This window comes from Lissotriton vulgaris, chromosome 7 (genome assembly GCF_964263255.1).
Source record: "Lissotriton vulgaris chromosome 7, aLisVul1.2, whole genome shotgun sequence".
NCBI classification, from domain to species: Eukaryota; Metazoa; Chordata; class Amphibia; order Caudata; family Salamandridae; genus Lissotriton; species Lissotriton vulgaris.
In genome coordinates, this window is record NC_141695.1 from 1,605,870,807 (window position 1) to 1,605,895,648 (window position 24,842).

At 42.3% G+C, this 24,842-nt stretch overlaps 2 protein-coding genes across 8 annotated transcripts in view; one reads left to right on the forward strand and one right to left on the reverse strand.

Moving 5' to 3' along the window:
* Positions 1-1,780, reverse strand: part of TGM5 (transglutaminase 5) — a 387,349-nt gene extending 385,569 nt beyond the window's left edge. The window contains exon 1 of the mRNA XM_086932527.1: positions 1,545-1,780. The gene's annotated coding sequence lies outside the window, so the exon portion shown is untranslated. The remainder of the gene's footprint in view (positions 1-1,544) is intronic.
* A 487-nt stretch (positions 1,781-2,267) lies between these two features.
* Positions 2,268-24,583, forward strand: TP53RK (TP53 regulating kinase). Of its 7 annotated transcripts, none has more exons than XM_086932530.1 (4): positions 2,291-2,368; positions 10,785-10,918; positions 12,977-13,229; positions 23,814-24,583. In XM_086932530.1, the coding sequence occupies exons 3-4, from the start codon at positions 12,995-12,997 to the stop codon at positions 24,290-24,292; spliced, it is 714 nt and encodes a 237-aa protein (XP_086788656.1). In that variant the 5' UTR covers positions 2,291-2,368; positions 10,785-10,918; positions 12,977-12,994; the 3' UTR covers positions 24,293-24,583. The 7 variants fall into 7 exon arrangements, with proteins under 7 accessions (XP_086788654.1, XP_086788656.1, XP_086788655.1 ...); XM_086932531.1 differs by having other exon boundaries at positions 2,295-2,372; XM_086932532.1 differs by having other exon boundaries at positions 2,299-2,368; positions 10,813-10,918.
* Positions 24,584-24,842: the final 259 nt, after the last annotated feature.

Here is a 24,842-nt window from a genome sequence, read left to right on the forward strand (position 1 = left end):
TCTCCTGTGGCGGTGGGTCAAGGTGTTCCCCAAGGCTCGATACTTGCACCCACATTGTTCAATCTCTACTTAGAACCACTGGGAAACCTCCTAAGCAAATCCGGGATTCACTATCATCTCTATGCAGACGACACTCAACTCTACCTCAAGGTTGCCTCCACTCATGATCTCTCCATCCTAAGCTCTACTCTTGACTCCATTCAAAACTGGATGTCAACTCATCAATTGATTTTGAATACCTCCAAAACTGAATTCCTCCTCTTCTCCTCCTCACTCTCTCCTCCCCCGGTTCAATCATGGATGGATCGGATGAATCTACTAAACAATAAACCCGTCATTGTCGACAGCGCAAAATCCCTTGGTGTCATTCTAGACAAAAAACTCAATCTAACTCCCCACATCAATTCTATTGCAAAATCTGCTTGTTACCAACTGCGCCTTCTTTGGGGAACCCGTCGCTTCTTCCCGGAGCAGGACCTTATAACCCTGGTGCAATTGCTGGTCCTCTCCAGACTAGACTACTGCAACTCTCTTCTTTCTGGCCTCCCCAAATCTCACCTGTCCCCACTTAAGTCCGTTTTCCATTCAGCAGCTCGCTTCATTTATGGGGCCAAAAGAAGTGATCACATCACACCGATGTTATCCACCCTCCGCTGGCTTCCCTTCGAGGCTAGAGCTATCTATATACCAGACCGCTTGTATCACCCACAAAGCCTTGCATTCCTCCTCTCCTCGCTACCTGGCGAATAAACTGAAACTCTCTGGAGGCTCTAGACCTTCACGCAATGCGGAGAATCTACTGTTTGAACCTCCCACTTTCAAGAAGGAAAGAACAATGGCCCAATCCTTTTCAGGCAACGTAGTGAGAATCTGGAACTCCCTTCCACCTCAGCTCCGGACCACCGCCTCCTCCCAGGCCTTCAAAAGGGACCTCAAAGTTCTCCTCCTCCAGAGACACCTCCAAAAGTAATTCACGTCCTCTTGTTATTTGGAGGAAGACTTCCCACTACTGAAAATTTCTACTTTCCATGACCATGGAAGTGCCTTCCCGGTGTGTTCTTGTGGTTGGAGTGTTTGCCTTTTTGCAGTATTTTCCATGTAACATGCACACACCATTTTGCCCTTGTAGCACACGGTTTGCTACCTCTCACGTTTTTACCTTTGATACTCGCACAAGTGCCACCTTTGCCTACGTAACGCTTGCTCTTGTGCCTGAGTGTCTAGCACTTATGGCAGTATTATACCTCAAATTATATTCTGTTTTCTCTTGTAACTGCACACTTGTCACTTTTTCCTCTTGTGCACTTTTTACTACCTCATGTATTTTTGGTTGCTCACAATTTTTACTACCTCATGTATTTTGTTTGTTCACAATTGTCACTTTTACCTTATGTAACGTAATGTCTGCTTTTGTAATCTTTCCTTGTGTAATGTTTTCCATCATGTTTCATCTCTGTTCCTATTGTGAAGCGCTCTGACACCGTCGGGTAAAGTCCGCGGTATATAAAAATGCGTAAATAAATAAATAAATAAAAAGTACGAACCTTGGTTTCCCAGCTCCAAAGTCGGCATTCTAGCTGTCGGACACATCCTTTCCCTCACTGCGCTAATTTTAGATTTTATTTGCACTTCTCACACCCCTCAATTAGCCTCACATTCTTATCAATCAAATGCATCATTTGGTAGATCGTATTATATTTTAGAACCCCGGTGCTGACAGTGCTCACAGAACGGGTAGCAGAGACAGTAGAAAGTGAGGTTGTTTATCATCAATTCAGAGAGAGGCCTGTGTGACAACACTCGAGGCCCAATGAGCGAAGTCAAGGGTGCGTGCCTTTTTAGCAGCAAACAATGGGAGACAGCGAGACGTCAGCCAATCCGAGCCTGCGCTGCAAAAAAAACTCGACCGTCCGAGTATATTCTTTGTATTGTAGACAGGGTATCCATCTTTGAAATTGATTTCCTTTAACAAAGGTAAAACAATCTAGAACTAAAATTAGAATTAAAAACAGCAAATTTCAATTGTGTTTCATGGAACAAAAATTCAGTATCCATATATTACTTTACTATTTCTAAAATTCATTATAAACGTATTTTGTATTTTGCGCTCATTAAGAGACAAAACTTGATTTTACAAGTTAACTTGTTTGCAAAGATAACGATGAGGCTTTTAAATTATTGTATTTGCATATTTTCAGTAAGTACCTGGTTACTACATCTATATCTTTAAATTCCAAGATGGCTACTCCTTTTTAATCGTGTTTATAGTACGTCCTCTGCTGAGACATTTCAGCTCTTGAGTTCAAGCAACGCAGGTCTCGGGCAGCGGCGTGCTTTCTCTTTCAGCTCCGGGAATGTGCTTTTCTCTGTAGGTACTGTACAGTCAACAGTTTTGATAACGGTAAACGCGCGACGTAAGGATTTTTTTGTTATGCATCTACTGGTCAGCTTATGGTTTGGAATTACTGTATGAATCGAGCTTGAGATGCTGGCCGAGGAAGGAGTAATATTAATGAAGCACTGCTTGTTCGCACTGTACTCTGCTTAAAGTCTGCAAAGCGGAATGGAGACAGGCTTCTTTTAATATTAAAATATGCTGGGTCTCTCCGAGGACTGCTCTCAAATTTAGTGTTGTTTCATAGGATTAGACATTTAAGCTACGCCCTGTTAAGAAAACGTCAGCACGACAAAAACAGAAGGGAATGCATGGTTTCAATTATCTTTACAAGAGCGACCCCTAGCGAAAAAGAAACTGCGGTTCTCACCGGTTTATTCAGAAGAGAGCGCGTAATTTTGAATAGTTTGAAGCTAGCTCAGCAGCAAAGTTCCCGCCTTTCATGCATGAGGTTGAGAGTTCGAGTATGCAAGACGTCCAAGCACGTCAGGCTGACCCTGTGCCTCCCGTGCATTACACGCTTGCTAGATCATGTAATGGATCAAGTGCTCGATTTCTGAATTGTAGAAATTGTGGTTCCACCGGTCCATTTACACGTTTTGTTTACTTACTTGGGGTACCAATCAAGTTAGGCAGAATGCAAGTGACATCATGGTGTGTGACTACACTGCATGTGGCATCACAAGAAGTGACATCAGATCTTTGCACCTCACACATGTTGAGCAGGTTTATCAAAAGAACATTTAAGCTCATTATGAGATTTTGCGTCGAGTTTGTACCCAAAAAGTGACTCAAAAACTATGCCTCAACCTATACATAAAAAAAATCCCACCAAAAACTTTGCAACAATGAAATTGGCAACATGGAGAAATGTGGTAGTAAATCTGTTCTGTTCAAATAGTTGCACAGTCTGGATTTTAAAATATCTTTTGGGGTTAACACACCTGCTGCAGAGGTCTTTTTGTGCCAAGGGGATCTCAGGGAATAATAATAATGAAAACTCTGGATGTTAACACATTTGCTGGAGTGATCTTTGTTTTGTTTAGTCCCATTCTTTAATCAAAGAAGTATAGAGGTTTAATGTGTCTCTTGCTAAGCATAACATCAGACAAAAATGTTTATTCTATGTAGATAGGTAAATGGTTACTGGTTTTAAAACAGATCTTTTTTTTTATTGCAGTTCATAAATTGCAGTCCTAATATAGCACCGTGAGCTATGAAGGATATGTGACTCCAGCACATTTTAAGTCTTACTGTCTTATTTAACACACCCAGTACATTGATTTACACACTTGTATGATGTAATGTTTATGTGTGATGTAAAGCGCTCTGACACCATCATGCACTGGGATAAGTAGAGCTATAAAATAAATTAAACAAAATAGTGGTATTGGAATTGTTGTGTAAATACTGGGGCAGGCCAACACACCTGACATTCTTATAGTGCATGCATATCACTTATATCCAGGGACTGCTCAAAGTCATGACTCTCAACTACCTGTGAAGTGATAAGCTGTGTTCCTTTGTTTCCCTTCCGACAGCATCTATGTGTGAAGTTCCAGATATTTCCTAGCCAGAATACTTGAACAAAAAGAGGCTCGATGGGCCCTTAACTTCGGCCTTTGTTTTGGACCTACTGGAATTTAACCCCTCCCATGCTCGTGAGGGAACCGTTCCGTCACGAGCCTCGGGTGGGCTGTGCTTGTGACGGAACGGTTCCGTCACGGCCCCCGCAACACGCCTGCGCGGCGCGAATTCCGCGCCTGCGCTAACGTTCTCTAGCGCGGGCGGGGCCGTGACGGAACCGTTCCGTCACAAGCACAGCTCTCCCGCGTGCCGTGACGGAGCGGTTCCGTCACGAGCACGGGACCGCCGCGTGGCCCCCCCCACCCCCTTAGCACTGCGGGTGAATAGCCGCCGCAGTGAAGGGGTTAAAATAACAAAGCCCCCTTGCTGCATGCAGTTGCTGCTCAGAACTAAAACAGACAACATTCAGATGCCGCTGAATGTGTCCTGGTGTCTGAAACTTACACCGGGACAAACTCAGTATATTTTAGTGTTACCCAACTTCTTTACAGGGTAGAGAGCGTCCACCCTGTGAAAATACTGTGTGCATGCTGTCTACCTTGATGTACCTCCGACTTGTGCCTTTGCTCTACCAGCCTACTGCACTCTGCTAGACCATCACAGCACTGGTGAGAGTTACTGTTTGTAAGCAGTACAGAGATTTCCTTCCAGACCCATTTGCCCTTATGATGTTTTGAACATAAGGTGAACTGCTGCAGAGAAAATACCAGCTGCCTTGTGAAACTAGTCAATGGTCTATTAGTTTCACTTACTATTTGTGTTTCACCAGTAGAATTTATGTTTTCCCTCTCAACATATATAGTCTAAAACCCATATGCCAACTGAATTTATTACAAACTAGTTTCATTGGTCCACTGGATTTTTTTTTCCTTTCAAATATTTATCCAGAGTTTGTGATAAGTGTTCCAATGTCTGAAAGCGTAGGTTAACGGGAAACCCTACAGCCTTAATTACATCTTGTAATCCCTTGACACCAGTATGGGGGAAAACACCTACCTCACTGGGTGCCTACCTTACCTTGCACATTTGGCACATATAGGGCCCGATGTAGGTACCAAATACCGGTCGGAAACGGCCGATTTCGGCCGTTTCCGACCGGTATTTGGCCTACTGAGATGTAGGGGACCTTTTTTTGTCCGATTCGGTATTTTACCGATTCGGTAAAATTACCGTATCGCAAAAATACCGAATCGGTAATTACCGATTCGGTAATGCCCATTGATTCCTATGGGCTTCAAGGCCCATAGGAAGCAATAGGGGATACCGAATCGGTATTTACAGAATCGGTAAATACCGAATCTTACAGATACCTACATCTCCCCCCCCCCCCCCCCCCTCTAATTTACCACTTCCTAAATACCGATTCGGTATGATTCGGTATTTATGAAGTGGTAAATGTAGATTTACCTACATCGGGCCCTTTGTCCTTAGTCCTTACCTTAATGGTTAATCTTGGTTAAATATTACCACCATTGTACTGAACAATTCTTGCAGTGTGCGTGATAGAAATACAGTTAAATACATGTACCAACAGAGTATCTGATGTGCAGAATGTTATGTCTGAAAAATAATAAGAACGTGTACAGTAAACTGCCTATCATTTTTACGAATTCCCCATTTTGGACGTTTCAAATTTGTAAAGGTAAAGCTGTTCATCCTGCCTATTATTGCCATATGGTATATCCTTTCCCATCAGTGGCACCACTTTTATGTTTGTGGAGGTGGGAGTGTATTGAAAAATTAGAATTTAAAAGAAGTTGCAGTACATACAATCATACTAAAAAATGTAGAGAACTGAAAAAGTCTAGTTTATACAAAAAAACTGTGGTTTTATTTGAATATTCAAAAAATCAGGGAGGACCTAGCCACGTAGTTCGAGCTGGACTGTTCCCATTGGGGCAGGGTCAAGACTGGTTTGCAAATGGCTGGGTCCAAACTGTGGTGGCATGGTGTGTAAAATAACGGTGGGCTGGGATGAGGACCGAGTTGTTACCAGTGTCTGAGATTAATTCAAGCATTCCAGCCATCACTTTTTTTTGTATACTTTTGTGTGTCACCCTAAGTGGGACCGGTAAGCCCAGACGTGGGTCTTGTGCACACTATAACATTGGAACCAAGCTATACTTAGTTGATGAGTGTGGTGAAGAACTCAATGTTAACAGTGGAGATGAATAAATATAGTTTTTATTAAAAGCAGCCTCCGGGTGCGTGATCCCCTTTTGCCAGCCAAGATCCACTGTCAAGAATCGAATCTTCACTCCAGAGGACAACACAGAACACACAATAACACATGGTTCTAAATATCCCGTAAAAGGCAAAAAGCATTGCTAGACGAAACATAATGCATACCCTCTTGTTCCATAAAAGCAGAAAGGAAAACCCACAAGAAGTAAGGCACTTTTCTCTAATATCACACGGTAGGCAATGGTGTGCTGTGGAGGATTCCGCAAGTAATCCCACACAGAGAACAACTGGTCTGCTTTGTGCATGGTAGCCTTAAAATTCATTTGTGGTCGATTTCGTGAACAGAGGCGTGCTAACCTTGTGCTGTACATGAGCTGACCTTGCAATCGCTTTGTGGCGGATATTGTAACTGGAGAACAGCTCATAGCTAGAGGCTGCCTCGCGCTCGTAGCTTCTTGTGACCGTTAAACCAGTGATATTCAAAGCATGCTCTCCTGACCTTTACGTGGGAGCCCCCTGGTCAAAAGCAGCAGCATTGGTATACTGTTAATTCAACTCAACACTAACATTAAAAAGATGTTGAATAAACAGGCAATCATTTACTTAAAGGTTGATTTAAGTTAAAGAAAGGAAGTAACTAGGTTGTTCTGCAAGCTTACATTTAGAAACAACTATTTTTAAAGACCGCTTACACCAAATATGTAAAATATGATAAAGGCCTGTTTAAAATTCAAAAACTGTATACCATTAACATGCAGAACAGTTTCACCTTACATGGATGTGGGATTCCCATAGCCCCAATCAATCAATCAATCAAAGACATTTATAAAGCGCACTACTTACCCGGAGGGTCTCAAGGCGCTTGGGGGGGGGGGGGGGGGGAGGGTGCTGCTACTGCTCGAACAGCCAGGTCTTGAGCTTCTTCCTGAAGGAGAGGTGGTCTTGGGTCAGGCGCAGGTCGGTCGGGAGGGAGCTCCAGGTCTTGGCGGCCAGGTAGGAGAAGGACCTTCCTCCTGTTGTCGTTCTTCGGATGCGGGGGACGGCGGCAAGGGCGTGACTGGTTGATCGGAGATGGCGTTTGGGAGCGTAGAAGTTGATGCGGTTGTTGAGGTAGCTCGGGCCTTGATCGTGTAGGGCTTTGTGTGCGTGGGTGAGGAGACGGAAGGTGATTCTCTTGTTGACGGGGAGCCAATGCAGGTCTCTCAGATGTCCGGAGATGTGGCTGTGTCGTGGGATGTCGAGGATGAGTCTGGCTGAGGTGTTCTGGATCCGCTGGAGTCTCTTCTGGAGCTTGGCGGTGGTTCCGGCGTAGAGGGCGTTGCCGTAGTCCAGTCGGCTGGTGACGAGGGCCTGGGGGACCGTTTTCCTGGTCTCGGTGGGGATCCACCGGAAGATCTTCCGTAGCATGCGCAGGATGTTGAAGCACGACGAGGAGACGGCGTTGACTTGTCTGGTCATGGAGAGGGAGGAGTCCAGGATGAAGCCCAGGTTGCGTGCGTGGTCTGTCGGTTTGGGTGCGGTGCCCAGGGCCGGGGGCCACCAGGAGTCGTCCCAGGCGGAGGGCGAGGAGCCCAGGATGAGGACTTCCGTCTTGTCTGAGTTCAGTTTCAGGCGGCTGGTCGTCATCCACTCGTCTACGTCTTTCATCCCTTCGTGAAGGTTGGCTCTGGCGGCGGCGGGGTCGTTGGTCAGGGAGAGGATCAGCTGGGTGTCGTCAGCGTAGGAGATGATGTTGAGGTTGTGTTGGCGTGCGATGGCCGCGAGGGGGCTCATGTAGACGTTGAAGAGGGTGGGGCTCAGCGAGGATCCTTGAGGGACGCCGCAGATGACTTCGGTGGCCTCTGACTTGTACGGTGGTAGGCGGACTCTCTGTGTTCTTCCGTCGAGGAAGGAGATGATCCATTCCAGTGCCTTCTCCTGGATTCCGACGTTGCTGAGGCGCTGCACTAGGGTGCGGTGGCAGACAGTGTTGAATGCCGCGGAGAGGTCTAGGAGGATGAGGGCCGCTGTTTCTCCGTTGTCCATCAGGGCTCGGATGTCATCGGTGGCAGCGATGAGGGCGGTCTCGGTGCTGTGGTTGGCTCGGAAGCCAGACTGTGAGGGGTCGAGGGATCCATTTGTCTCGAGGAAGGCGGCCAGCTGTTTGTTGACGGTCTTCTCGATGACTTTGGCTGGAAACGGGAGGAGCGAGATGGGGCGGTAATTCTTGAGTTCGGTGGGGTCCGCTGTTGGTTTCTTTAGTAGAGCGCTGAGTTCGGCGTGCTTCCAGCTCTCAGGGAAGGTGGTGGTGTTGAAGGAGGTGTTGATGATGTCCCGCAGGTGGGGTGCGATGACAGCGTCGGCCTTGTTGAAGACGTGGTGAGGGCAGGGGTCGGTCGGAGATCCGGAGTGGATGGAGTTCATCGTGCGGACGGTGTCTTCGGTGCTGATCGGAGTCCAGGCGCGGAGGGTGGTGGTGGGGGCGGTGGTTCGGTCGTGGCGTGCGTCGGTTGAGTGCTGAAGCTGTTGTGTATGTCCGCGATCTTGTTGTGGAAGTAGGAGGCGAGGGAGTTGCAGAGGTCTTGCGATGGGGGGATGTCGCCCAGGACATATTGTTTGGGCTTAAAGGCAACACATTTTCATGTGCATTTTCACCTTGGGACTAGTAGGCCCAACCCCCTGCAGCACAAACCCTTTGGCTGCCAGTTTGCAGTACCACATTTTGGATCAGGAAAGGGCACTGTCTGCAGTTAAGGAAATATTTTTTTTTCTATATGTTGATGCTGTTCAAATTTGTATTTATGGCTAATTAATTGAAAGTCTTTCTTATTAGTGTGAGCGCACTAAGTAAATGTTGTGAGCTCTGACTGTACTACTGACAGTGGTTCCAGTAAAAAAATGTGTTCACACGTTTTCAAAGTTTAGCAATATGAGGCTATGTATAATGCTCCCAGAATACTCTCTTATTTGATGCAAATATTTGAAGAAGCTTGAAAGTAAGATTGATGATTCTTTGCTTTCAAAATAAAATGTTCATGAAAAAATTAAAGCAGGAAAAGAATATTTCACTAAACTACTGTAAAATTTCAGGCACACTTTCTTTGCAGCATCATTTAGTAACATGTGTTGATGCAGGCTAGTATTTCCCAAAAATATTCATAATTGAAAATCAGTGTAACCAGTTTCAGTAAGATTATGGGAAACAAAAATAAACACGCATTGGCAAAGCCAGTAGGTCTGGAATTGGTGGGCAGCTTTTTAGTTTTATCAATGTGTGACTTGTTTTGCCATGGTTTTTGTAAAACTTTATATGTGTGGGAGCTGACCGGCCCTCACCATTATAAGAAACATTGGTAAAAGCAAAAAATGTTTTTGCTCTCAAAAAGCACGCACTGCCACAGTAGAATCTGGCACTGAACCAAACTACTTTGTGTACAGATATGCTCCTTGTGAAAAAGGAGAATACTGTTACCCACAGTGAAGCCAGCTGATACAGAGAGAGTGAGACAGAATTCTAAACAACGCAAAAGGTCATGGTCAACGCCAGACCAAATTAGGGGTCCAATTATTAAAGAAAGTCGCAAAAGTGCACCCATGGTATATGTCCTTGCATTAAGTGCAGCTATACGGCTTTCGTGAATTCCCAAGAAATTACACAATTAGGATGAGAAATAGTACTCCTAGAAAATATTTGGAACTGCATTTTAGCATGATCAAATGTGCATGTGTAGATTTGCTCATGCGAAAATCAGAGTGTTTGCACGTTTACGTTCCCTCCAACAACTTTTTTCCCACCTCTGTAAGAAGGTTTACATCTGCCTGGAGTAAATTTCCAACATTTCTCAGTATGGGAAAAGATTAGAGAAGAGTTGTTGAAAACCCTTAAAACATGCAAGTTAGTAGGTTTGCTCAGACTCAGATGGGCATTCTAACCCTGGAACTATTGCGTACCACTACCTTCAACCTAGTATGTAGATCTGCGGAAACATGGCAAAATAAGAGGATTGCAAGTATTCAAACACTACTATGGTATGAGCCCTGGCATAATCAGAGGGGCTATATCAGAGCACTTATATAATGAGATTGCTGCCATAATTTGTTAACGCACGACATGGCACCAAAGGGACAAGAGGATTTTGTTACAGGACAAATTGATTTATGAAGTAACCTGCCCCATGGACAAGTAGATATTTTAATAAATTCCACACCCCTGACTTTAGTGCATCAGATTATATCAGTGCATTGAGAAGTGTTTGTATTTAAAGTGATAGTTTTCAGACTTGAATTTTGAAATGCGCATTCTTCTCCCCCATCCTGGAAACAATGCTAACCATGAACTAATAGGCCAGTCAGTTGTTATGTGACCTCTTTGGGTTGGCTGGGTTTATTTTATACATGAACAACATTATGGTTTATTAAATCAAACCCAGGAGACTTTTTGTACAGTACACATCCTTGAAGTCCTGTATTTCAAGCTTGTCGTATGTGATAGTAAAAAAGGAGGGAATGTGAAATAAAACAGTTGTCTAGAATCACACAATTTAGTTAAGTGGAGAAGCCAGGACTAATCTCAAGTTTTAGGTTTCACATTGTGCAATTCATACAATAGATGTATATGCTTTGCTTTCCCTACACCCAGCTTACTGCTGTTTCCCACCCTCCACCAGCGCCTGACCGCCACCCTGCTGGTATCAATGCGATTCTCCATCACATCACAGACCAAACTTTGTCGCCCCTGCAAAAATGGTTGCAAGTGCCCATGGTCGAAACTAGGTAAGAGTTCTCGCATCCAGTTGCCCTAAATCAATTTTCTTTGCAGTGCGACATAAATTTCATACAAAAATACTCCTTGTGTAATCGCATATGAAGCACACGTATAATAGACACCTAGATGGCTCTGACCATTAGTCCAGAGGCACAGACAAAGTAGGGAGTTGGTTGGGTCAGCCGATCACCTCATAGGCTGCTTGGCTGGCAAAATGTCATCAAAATGTAGCGAAGAACGTAATGTTGACAGCGGAGATGAATAGAGAAAGTCTTTATTGAGAGCAGCCTTCTAGAGCGTGATCCCCTCTTGCCAGCCAAGATCGAACTGCCAAAAATAGAATGTCCACGCCAGAGGATACCACAGAACACGCAGCAATTGAAGTTTCTAAATAACCCCTTAAAGGAAAAAACTTTTGCTAAACCCATCGTATAAATGAGCCATAACGAGGGCAAAACCGGCCCTAGGTTGCTTCTGTAACGGTTCAATGTTGACCTTGCCTGCATTTCGGGCTGGACGTTTGCCATTGAAGCAGGGTCATGACTGATTTGTACATGGCAGGGTTCAATCTGAGGTGGCATGGTGTGCAAAATAACAATGGACTGGTATGCAGCCCTAGTAATAGCCAGTGGCTGAGGTTAATTCAAGCATTTTAGCCTTCACTTTTTCATATACTTAATATTTTAGGTTGAAGCAGGGGCTCGAGAGTGATGAGGAAGACAAGCAAAGCGGGTGGAAGGGTAAGGACTGCTTGGGCCACGAGCAGCATAACATGAACCCTTTATGTGGTGGACTGCAAAGCCTCAAAACTTCTATTGGTCTGGGCACAAGAACAGGGTTTAGTAGAGGAAGGAGTGGTCATTAAGGGGGAGTACCAGTAGGGGGATCTGTCAGACCTGTGCAGCTCTGAGAGTAGTATGGATGTTTCCAGAGGACGTTCTCGCTGCTCCAGAGAGCAGCTGATCCCACTAATCTGTCACCTTTCTTAAATGTAGCCTTATTGAAGCCGCAATTTCTACTTATTCGAGATTTCTGCACTAAATTACTTTATTACTCAAGCTAGCTCCTTCCAGCTGGGCCTATTTGATAGATTGGCTTCCTGGCCTCAGACTTGTTTCTGCCGTTAAAGCAACTGCAATAAACAGACTTAACTGAGTGGAAGCCTGTTGTACAGTGTGACTGTGTAACATCTCTCAAGTTCTTCTCTGATCCTTTAAAGAGTAACTCAAACCAAAGATCCGGATCCAGGAGACTGTCTGTAACTACTGGGCCCAGTTAGGCGGCATTACCTTTCACACTGTCTGGCTTGAGTGGGACAACGTTTCTGGGGTTCTCCTGCTTACTGGTAGGGCTGGGCCCAGCAGAGTCAGACATTTTTCTGAAGCATTCCAAGGTACCATGCACCCAAAGCAGATACACCACTACCGCTGCTTCTAATTTGGCACACAAACATATGTTTGGTTCTGTGTAGTGAGATCAACAAAGACCTCAGACTCAAACACAGATATTTTTTTGTTATCCTAATCTCTGAAAATTTCCTGTGCATAAGTCCCAGTGTTCTTAAATGGATATTGGTGCTCAGCACCAACAAACCATAGCCTGTAATCTGATGAACTGCGTTGGACTTGACACGTATTACATTACGTTTTAACTTCGATGCAGAGACCAACACTATCAAAGGAAAATATAGATGGTGAGTATTTTGCCCTCAAAGCTACTTTCATGCTAATAGACAAATTGCAAAACAATAGAGAATAAAGAGATGTAGAAAATGTCAAGCCCTTCTAAAATCCAAAATTTCAGGTCACTTTTACATGAACATTGTTAATTTTCATAGCATAGCTATGGCTTGGTCATATGATTGCTGAACTGATGTTAAACTCTTGAAATGTTTAAATGAGTCTGTTCAAAAATCTTGTTGGTATGGCTTGCATGACAAAAAGGCGTGGTCGCGTTGGAAGGATGCTGGAAAAGTGTGATGTTATAAGATGAAATGCTTATATTTGTTCTTGTCACCAACTCATTATTTTGGTTAGAGTTTACTCTGAGATCCTTCTTATTTTTAGGCTTCCTTCACATCACTGATGGAGGGAGACGTAGAAAAGTGTGCTCGACAGAGGACTTGCAGTTTTCTAAAAACTTTAAGCCTTATTAAGCAAGGAGCTGAAGCTCGTATCTACAAGGGCACCTTCCTGGGGCAAGCGACTGTTGTGAAAGAAAGATTTCCAAAAGCTTACCGACACCCTGTTCTGGATGAGAAGTTGACCCACAAAAGGACATCCCAAGAGGTCCGCTCTATCCTTAGATGCAGGAAAGCAGGTGGGACAGTGATTTCTAAAATTCTGATTATTTTTTTGTTAAAATGAAGGGTGCAAATCTCATGACTTTACCTTAATTGAAAGTACTGACCGAAGAAATGTTCTTTTTATTATTTGAAACGTGCAATCAATTGCAAACTTAATTATTTTGCATTAAAAATGAATATAAGTACATGAAATGTAACTTCTTAAACATACTTTTAGCTACAGTACTATCAATCGGCATAAAGTTTATAAAATAATTTAGTTACATATAATAATAATAATAATAATACGATAGGACCTGTACTACATTATACAAGGGAAATAGATAAAAAATGCATTTTGCCACAATTATTTAAAATCAGAATTTACTACAATTCTTTAAAATGATTGCTGTAGCAGAATACAAAAGCCTGGATAATCTAGAATGCCCTAATAGAAATAATTATCCTTTAAGCTTGAAATAGGTAACCTGGGTTCTCCTTTTTTTAACTTCAGCTGTCAGTGATCACATATCATTATGGAAATGCTCCATATAAGCAAGCAAATTCCGACCATCAGATGGTATAGCTCAAAGTTCATATTTAACTGGGCTATAAATTTACCATTAGTTTGTTGCTAACTATGTGTGCACATTTCCTGGGTTAGGCCATTATTAGAGTAGCCCTGCCTCTGTTTTTTATGGCTTCCTGTAAAAATGATGTAGTCACAAAACATACATATGGGGTTTCTAATTGTTGAAGGACTAACAGTGCTGCAGAACAGTTTCACAGACTGAATTTTCTCAATAATGAGACGATAAACGCCTTCCTTTCTGCCACATATAGAGAACAATAAAATAAAATATGTGAAGTTGATTGTTTTGACTTACCATCACAAGGACACACAGAAAGATGGTTAAATGAATATGAGTATGGCGGATAGCCCAACATTAAAGGGACGTAATTTAAGCGAAATCTTTTCAAGATCTAACGGTGCTAGTAGTTTTCTACAAAGGCAAGGTTGGAATAAAAGGGCCATACAACACAGGGGGTGTGGCATGATATGCCATTATTGTCCCTTTATCCCTTTCCCATCTATCTTGTGTACTTTTAGCCCTAAAAAGGTCTTTCAGTCTCGATTTAGGAAGGATTCGTAAAGAGTTGGGGTGTCATAAAGATCCGCCAAACGCAGAGAAATAAAAGTCTGTCTAACATAGGATAGCCAGGGGATTTTAATGGCGTCATGTAAATTCATAATATCTTTTAAAATAAGTTGATTTAGTTGGACCGTTTTCTTCCTCCAGATCGATAGCATTTCAAACGTGCAGGAGGAATCAATGTGCGCTTGATGCAATTAACTGGAATTGTAAACTTTTGTTTGTAATGTTGATTTTACTAGATAACAGATAAGCCACGATTCTGTTACGGAAGTGAACGATGAGGATTGTTCTTAAATTCAATAGGTTTACTCTGACACCAGCCTTTACCTAAATAACAGGATTTCAACAACTGAACAACGTTAGCCAGAAAGCAGTAGGCTGTAAAGAGCTTCAGTAAAAACATCTGACATTAGCAAAGAAGTCATAGTTGGTCACAAAGTTAATATTTACTCCTGACCACCTCTTTCTTTGCGATGGTGACATTTTGATACTGCAGACCAGTCAGCTGCCTTCAGAATATATCACCATAGCTTTTGATGCCATAGTACACCTTCCCGAATGAGCGCCAAACGTCTGTCTGTAAATGGTTGGAGAATGTGTTAATAGTCTTCATATGGAGAGCAACAGCTACCCTTGAGTACTGCACCAGATAATCTTGTGTGCTGTTATTGTTTCAATCTATTTAAACACGTGGGTCTTCAGCTCATTTGGGAAAGCCAAATTAAAAAACATGCAGTGTTAGTTTTGCTGTAACCCAGTAATGTTAAACAAGGGTGTGGAATTTAATAAAATATCTACTTGTCCATGGGGCAGGTTGCTTCATAAATCTACTTGTCCTGTAACAAAAACCACTTGTCCCTTTGGTGCCATGTAGTGCGGCGACAATGTATGGTAGCAGTCTCATTATATAAGAGCTCTTTTATAGCCTCTCTGATTATGCCAGGGCTCATACCATAGTAGTGTTTGAATACTTGCAATCCCCTTATGTTGCCTCATTTCCGTAGAGCTACATACTGGGGCACAAGGTAGAGGTAAGCAATAATTCCAGGGTTAGAATGCCCTTTTGAGTCTGTGCAAACCCACTAATTTCTTTGTCTTAAGGGTTTTCCAAAACTCTTCTCTAATCTTTTCCCATACTGAGAGATGTTGGAAATGTACTCCTCACAATGGCAGACATAAACCTTCTTCCAGAGTTGGGAAAAAAGTGGTTGGAGGGAACGTGAACTTGGAAACACTCATATTTTTGCATGAGCAAATCTACACATGCATATTTGTTCATGCTAAAATGCAGTTCACAAAAATTTTCTAGGAGTACTATTTCTTGTCCTTCTGTAAATTCTTGGGAATTCTCGAAAGCCGTACAGCTGCACTTAATGCAAGGACATATATCATGGGTGCACTTTTGAGACTCACTTTAATAATTGGGCCCCTAATTTGGTCTGGCGTTAACCATGACCTTTTGCATTTATTACAATTCTGTCTCTCTCTTTCTGTATCAGCTAACTTCCCTTTGAGTGACAGCATTCTGCTCTTTCACGAGGAGCCTATCACCAGCCAGTTCAGTACCAGTAACTACTGTGGTAGTGTGTGCTTTTTGAGCCCAAAAACAATTTTCGCTTTTGCCAATGTTTGTTAAAATGGTGAGGGCCAGGCAGCTCCCACACCAATAAGGTTTTACAAAAACCACTCCAAAACAAGTCACACATTGATAAAACTAAAAAGCTGACCACCAATTTCAGACGTACTGGCTTTGCCAATGCTTATTTATTTCTGTTTAGCATAATCTTATTGAAACTGGTTAAACTGATTTTATAATATGAATATTATTGGGAAAAACTAGCATACATCAACACATGTAACTAAATGATGCTGCAGAGAAATGGTACCTGAAATGTTATAGTAGTTTATTGAAATGATTTTTTTTCCTGCTTTCATTTTTTTATCAAACACAAGGAGATGATGGACGGAGCACAGACACTTTTCAGAGACTCAGCCCCGGTCACAGATCTGGGTTGAATCCATCATTGTTTTTAGCTCACTTCGCCACCCCGTTCAGACACAGCTATATGCAAATAAGTCTTGACCCTGTGCCTCCTGGGAACAGTCCAGCCCAAACTGCCAGCTCATGTCTTCCCTGGACCAGAAACAAGCATCCTGGGACTGGTTTCGGGCTAACAGCCCTCTTCAGCCAGGCTAGCTTGAATCCAGTGTCTGAAAAGTTTCAGTGCTCCGGCCATCATCTCTTGTGTTAGCTTGAATATTTTGTCAACATTTTATTTTGAAAGCAAAGAATCTTCAATCTTGCTTTTGCAATATTTGCATCAAATCAGAGAGCATTCTGGGAGCATTGTACTTAGCCTCATAGTGCTAAACTCTGAAAATGTGTCTACACATTTTTATACTGGAACCACTGTCATAGTGCAGTCAGAGCTTACACCATTTACTTAGAGCGCTCACACTAATAATAAAGGCTTTCAATTAACGACCATAAATACAAGTTTGAACAGCATTAACATATGGACAAAAATATTACCTTAACTGCAGACAGTGCCCTTCCCTGATCCATAATGTGGTACTGTAAACTGGCAGATAAAGGGTTTGCGCTGATCGGGGTTGGGCCTACTTGTCCCAAGGACAAAATACACATGAAATCTTGTTGCCCAGGACCCAAACAATATGATTTGGGCACCAGGCTATAGGAATTCCACATCCCTGTAGTAGTATTTTTACCGGTTCAGATTTGGTGACATTTAAGATCACATTGGCAGGACTGATGTTTTTCGGATTAAATTGAGGTCTGTTAGTCATAGGTCTCATGTTTCTATAATAACAGTGCCTTTTGTGCTGAATTTGTCTATGGGCTGGTGCCTGTCTCTCCATTGTGGACAGAGTAATCAAAACGCGGCAATGAGTCCTTTGTTACTTCAATTACTCCCCGGTGATATTAATTTCCTGCCAGGCCTTGAAAAATCAGAAAAATATTACCAGACCTGTAGATCTAGTAACTTTAATATTCTACTCGACCAAAATGTAATGCTGTTGACCCATAAACTCCCCTCAAAGTGTGTGATCCTGGTAAATATTTTATTTCTCAGTTTCCTTTTTTTCATTATTGCCTAGGGAAGCACCTTGAAATATGTGAGTTCAAGATGTCTGCTGTACAAAAAACAGTTTTGTTTGTCTTAACAGACTCGACTTTTGATCTATGTATAATAACAATCGAGTCCACATATAGGGTACACATGACCCCTGATTTGCCTTTCAGTTCACTAAAAGCATTGTCATTGGGGGTAGCTGGAATGTTACTCTGTTCATATTTAAAAACTCTCATATTTAATGAAATATTACTAAAGCGTGATGTGGTAGCGCACTATCATTTACAGACAGACATTTTCTGTTCAAATGACCACAAGCCTTCGCACTAGCATGCTGGTGAACAGATAAAACTCTATAGCGTGTAAACGTTAATGTGCGGATATAGGTTTCAGCAAATACAAGGATGATATGATAATAAGTTTTGTCATTCAAGCTACTGTTGTACACATACAATAAATGTTGACATTGAAATTAATATCTCCTTGTATCAAGATGATGTGATAGGACCCTTCAAAGAAAATGCTTACTAAATAAGCAAATGTATTTAAAATATAGTTACCAATAGTGAGCAGTGCCTTTATTGCAGTACCAGCAAAAGTATTAAACTAAAAATCTCTATGGGCAACCTTTTTTTTAGGTCTCGCCTATGCTGCGCGCATGCGTTGCCTAGGAAAAAGACCTTTAGCAATCGATCCAGTTTTTAAGTCAAAAACGTGCACGCATTGCATTGCTTTGAATGCAACGCGTGCACGTTTGGTGATTACTTTCGGTGAGCGAGCTTTAACATATGGTTCCTGCTCGCTCCCGCAAGGAACCAGCCGCAGGCCCCCTCCTCTCTCTCTCTCTCCTCCTCTTGCTGCCTCCCATCTCATTTTTGTTTTATAACATTCAGCGCGAGGCGCATGCTGGTTTGTCCCTTTCCAGAGTCCACCCTCGCCTTGGTTCCCCATCCCGTCTCCCGTTCCTGCAGTGGCTCTGCCGAAGACCCCAAAGCTGACTCATTCTGCGCATGCAGGCTGGACAGGCTGGGCTGGGGCTGCACACTGTCTGCAGCTCCAGGTGTCTAAATATAGTCTGACACTACCGCCACTAAAGAGTGCATACAACGTACACAATAGAGAGAAATGGATAGTAAAGATTCAATTGAAACAGTGTCTAAGATTATGACTTAAGCAATCGGATAAATACATCCAACTAAGGATATTTATAAAATATCATAGCAAGTCGGCAAATTCTTTCTTTTAGACTTTTAATGCCACTATAAAAAGCTTTAAAATGTTCATAATATAAAAACATGCCACTGTTTATATACCTCAGCAATGAATAGTAACTCTTAAAATTATTATATATCAGGGTAATGCTGCCTGGTCCCCTATTTCAATCAACAGCACTGCCCACCCTAAGAAGGCGGACAAAGAACCATGACTCTTTACTTTTTCCATTTCCGCCTCTGTTGCTTCCGGTGCCTTTGAATGACTGCCTCATCGGTTGCAGTACTGTACCGGGTGAGCGTGCACTTGTGAGGATGGTTCTGTTGGAGAGTGAGCAGGTAACAGATTAAGCGAATGAGACGAAAACAAAAGAGGGCACCAACGAGGTAGGGTGTGTCGAGGCACTGAAGGCGAGCGTTACATTATAAGAAAATAGGATTCCGTAAAGTGTTATGGATCGACAAAGGGAAATGAAGTGACACCATAGGGCAAGGATGAGTGATATATTAAGCAGTGGGGAGATCGGATTGAGACTTGTTGAGGGGGAAATGGGTGCCACAGCGACGGAGAAGATTATTTAGAAGCTGGACCCTAAATCTACACAAACCTAATTGAAGGGGGCACTGTAGGAGAGGAGAACATTTCACAGGCTAGCAGGATACCATAAAACAGTGGAGGGGATGTGGAGTTTAGTAACGTGACCAGATTTTTAAGACGAAAAACTAGGTTATGCCACAGACATAGCAAAAGTAGGAATGCAACTTATCAGTGTCTTTTGTTGCGGAAAGGCAGCAACAACACAGGGCACCGACAGGTACTCTGAGGCCCTGGTTGCAAGAGAGTACGTAATAAGTGCACATCCAGTCAATTCCGTGGTACGCGACGAGTAACGTAGCTTCTCGAAGCATAGTGATTGTAGTTGAGCTGTATATAAAAAAAAAGTGTATCTGACTAATAGATCAAATAAGTCTAAGCGCGTATATCCCAAGCATACTTTAATCCTCCCCGTCCCAATTCTTTCTTTATTACACATGTTAAGACTACAGCTTACACCATTGTAAATCTACCTTCAGTTTGCACTGGAAATCTATACAACGTTTTACTTTTTAAATGTATTTCGTGATGTTTCATTCATAGGTAGAAGACATTGTCATTTACAACGCCAATAGCTCTAACTCTAGCAAATGCGAGACCTACTGCATTGTAAATGCTTGTTGTCTTTGATGTTGCCCAGGTTCATATAGAGGCTTATTTGGCTACCCCTTCTTTGTTCGATTATCTTTGCAGAAACTGCAGCATTTTACCAAAGGGTTTTTTCTTCATGGATTGTGACCTGGAAGAACGAAACCCTTTGCCTTACATTGTAGAGAAACAATTGAATGTAGGGAGGTGAAGCAGTAGTTGGAGTCAAGCTGTGTGAGGGAACTTTGGGTAGCAGGTCAAGGGTCTTAATGTGAAAGTCAAGAGCTGACCATCAATTATCAACAGCATGTCGCCATCAAGAAAGGGTCCAGAGGACATTGGTAGGAGCAGAGCCGTGTAGACATTCTAAAGCATGTGTGTACACTTAGCTATGAAGTAGCATGTCTGTACCCTTAGTTATAAACCACCATCTTTGTCCCAGCACAATTCTACTGGATTATTTAGATCAAGCAATCAATACTTCTCTCAGTTCCAATTTTTGAGTTCTTCTCTATGATCCTTGTGATGGAAATTTGGCTGTGGCAGATCTTGGTCTCAGACGTGTTTCATCTCTTTAAGTTACATTAATAAGTTTGTGCTTGAGTAGGAGACAGACATTTTAAACTAGTCCAAGGGTCTGTACTATATCATTCAGCCTCATACCATGGAATGCTACAGAGCTAGAACAAGACATGTAATCATTTATGGTTGAATGTTGTCAAAGCTTCCAGAGAGTAGCGCCATAGTCTCCAGAATTCTTAGATCTTGGATATATGGTCCTGTGTTATATTACTTTCTTATTCACTGACTGATTTTTCACACCTTTCCCATTTCATGCTAATGTCCAGATCAGCATGTGTTCCGTTTTTCATATACACTGTATTGTAGGTAACTTTTGTCCTATTACTTGAGACATTCAGTGTTGGGGCATATGTAGAGTTTCGCAGTTACTCTATGCCAATCTATTCTGCACCATTATACTTTATGCCACTTTATTCCAGCCCACTCTAGACACTCCACTCTGATGCTCTACTCCATTAAACTCTACTCCACACTACTCCATTCTGACACTCCACTCTATGACACTCTTCTCTGCAACACTCTACTCCACTCTATGCCTCTTTACAACACTACTCCACTCCACAATGTCCTACGCAACTGCCTCTGTGCCGCTCCATGCCACTTTACTCCATTCTATTCAAAGACACACTACTTAACTCTATGCCTCGCTACTCTACTCCTCTCTATGCCATTCCACTTCACTACACTACTCCACTTTATGGGACTCCGCTCTATGACAATCTACTCCGCTCTACACCACTCTACTTCACAACTGCATACTCTATGCAACACCCTCTACGCTACTTCATTCTGCTCTACACGACTCTACCCCACGACACTCTACTCCACTCTATGCCCTTCCACGCTACGACAACTGTAATCCCTTCATGATCCGCCACAACACTATATGCCATTGCACTCTACGCCACTCCAAGAAACTGCACTTCATGTTTCTCAATTCTACACCACTACACGACTCTCTACGCCACTCTATAACACTCCACTCCCCAACACTTTACTTTGACACTCCACTCTATGCCACTCTCCTTACACCACTAACCTTTAGCCATGCTGAACAGCAGCCAAGCTTGTGAACAACATGGCTAAAACATATTGGTAAAGCCAATAGCTCTTGCATAGGCGAGACCTATTGGTTTTGCATATGCTTGTCCTGCCCCTGATCTGCCATTGAAACCCCACTCTCGTCGCATTCTGCTGGTCCTCCGAGGAAAATAAAAAGTTATTTGGACCTGAATGAACTTTACCTAACTTAACCCTCACAACCTGTCTGTTGACCCTCACAGACCTTCTCCTAGTCTTGCAGCCCCTCGACCATCTCTCACAGTGTTTGGCTCCATTCTGCCAGCCACCAGTGTCTATCAGAGCTTCTTCATAAGCACTTTTTATTTAGCCATGAAGGGGCACCTCAGTCAGCCCGCAGACCATCCTTCCAATTCAGAGCTCCACAAAGCACCTCTGCTATTTTTCCGGCACTAACCGTGACCTGAAAGAGACCCTCAGTCCCTCCTTTCGGACTTTCAGAGCCCCTTACAAAACCTTAATTAGTCCTGATTGCCTCTTTCCCACATAGCCCCAGACACCTGTGTTTAGAGGGCACTCAGGTGATCACTTTTCTTCAGATGATGTGGGTGCATAAACACAAATTTATACTTTTATATATGACACAGTGCATATTTGTAATTTGGCACAGGTCCTTTCGCTAATTGTCACCTTGAAAAGCTCTTAGCAGGTACATTCTGTGTCATCAAAGGAACTTCTTAGATGACTGATCAAAACAAAAACAACAGAGAACAAATCACTTACCTAGCAACACTAGAGCCATGCTGCTGGTAATAGTGACCGCCACTGATATGGCCATCGGCATGCTCAGCACAGTTTATTCTCGTTATATCGTTTTCAAAGTGCTCAGTGATCATTAAACTAAAGATAGGCAATGACGTTTTCTTTGCAGTAACTTATTGAATTAATTATTCCGTTGTATAGAATCCATTGATTGACTTTGGGTGTCACATAATTGCTATGTTTGTAAACATACTATATTTCTGTGCCCACTAGCTCTGATGTTATTTGATTTCATTTTGCTGTAGTACGTTTTCTGAATCTTTAAATAGAACATTTTATAAATATCTAATGAAGATGAAAACATTCCCTTTGCATAATCAATTTATGCTGAATAATGTAACCTGGTTATGCTGTCAGAATTGAGGTAGTGTAACCTAGTTTATGGTGGCCTTTTTGGATTGGAGACATTAAGCATCAAAAATCAATGAATTCTTTTCCCTGTATAGGAGAGCTGCAACTAGGAATATGACTTGATCAAAAGTCAGTGACTTTGAAGTAAAGCATTGATTCCAGGGAATGACAAAGTTTTACTTATGAAGGAATCAAGCCAGTCCTCTCAAAAAGCTCTCTTTATGTTGGAGGGAACTTAAAGTGGATCCATCAGAACAGGGTCTTGGACACACCTGGCGGCAACGAGGATCATTCGAGAAGTACACTGTTTTAGAAATTTAGTTTTTAGTTTTTTTTAATCATATACACATAGAATCAATTGCAGTACGTATAAAGGTCTTGCATATGAAATAAAGCAATACATTAGGCTAAAAAAATATACACAGCTGGCGCTTATAAATAGTATTATTAGAATAAAGGGAGGAATATGATAAATATTATAAATACTATAAATGCATATTAAAACAGTCAGATAAAAAACCAGATGGTAGCATTTCCTAATTACATACATTGAGTTGCTATGCCATGGTTTAGGATACCTCCCATAGGGCGCCACTTCCTATTGGGGCATCCCACATTCTTTTTCCACCTTACGATAGGTGACCAAATTGCCCGCCCGAGTTGTCTAACCTCCCTACCCCTACACGCTTATAATGCTGCTTCTTGATTATATACCCCCAAGAGTTGTGCTAACCATATTTAAAAGGTGATGTGGGGGGGGGGATCATTATCCTTCCATCTTGCTGCGATTATTATCCTAGACACAGCTGTGCCAATAAATACAAAATATTTATCTGTGGTATCCAGACCAATACAGCTATCATAGGCCATGAGCATCAGGGTGGGGGATACGTTAATTCTGCGGCCTAATAGTACCTCCCAAAAGCCCACCACCTCGTTCTTGAGAGAGAGCAGCCTGGCACAATTACCGTATCTTCAATTTTAAAAATGTTTACCTTGAATAAGACACTGATAGACACACATTATTTGTGAATGTTGAACAGCTGATCAGAGGCAATCGGCTGCCTAAGCAGCCAGTAAAATTGCATACCTCTTTGGTATGGAAATCTCTAACTGTTGGGCTCTATATTTGAAACATGGTTGACAATGTTAAATTATAATATGCTTTCTGAAGTAACAGATGTGCATTTCTTCTCAGGTATTTCTGCTCCAGTGGTCTACTTTGTAGACTATGTCTCCAACTGTATATACCTTGAGGATATTGTACATTCAACCACTATCCGGGATCATGTTATTACCCAGCAACGTTCTGAAAATGATACTGCAAAACTCTACCCCCTCGCTGAGCGGATAGGCCAGATTTTGGCACGAATGCACGATGAAGATGTTGTTCATGGAGACTTAACAACGTCTAATATGCTATTACGATCACCAGCAGAAGCCCTGGACGTGGTTTTAATAGATTTTGGACTGAGTTCCATCTCTGCACTTCCAGAAGATAAAGGCGTTGACCTGTATGTCTTGGAGAAAGCATTCCTCAGTACTCATCCCAATACAGAGGATCTTTTTGCAGCGCTTCTAAAGAGCTACTCGGCTACATCTAAAAAGTCTGGGCCAGTGATTAAGAAACTGGATGAAGTTCGTCTAAGAGGAAGAAAAAGATCAATGATTGGATAACAAACCAAGAAACCTACTTCTCAAAACAGGTTTATGAGTCCTCTTTTGTTAATTATTGGCCAACATTTTTCATTTACATTTTGCAGCGCTTAAATCTTTCAGGTTTGATATAATGTCTACCACAATCGAAGTTTCTTTCTGACCACATTGTTCAAAGGTATTAAGGAAATCTTAATATTTCTTTTAGTCTGTTCTTCAGGGATGTCTGCTTAGAATGGGTTGATGTAATACCATACTGTCTTCCACCTTTGCTGCCTCCTATCCATATGCAATAAACTTAAATGCAACGTCTCCTGTGGTAAATAAACATTGTATTTTTTTTCTGCAAGCAGTTGGGGATCCTAGAATATCCAGTTCAGCATGCACGAAACATCAGAATATAATTTGTCAAAAACATAAGTATGATCCATCCACTGAAAAGTATGTGTTGTTTTAATTCTCCTCCTTGCATTGCCAGACCTCTTTTCTTCCAGAATTAGATGAAGGTCCCTTATTTTGGAGATGTATGTCTGGAGCTAAGAGATTTAACTTTGAAGACCTTTACGTCGCA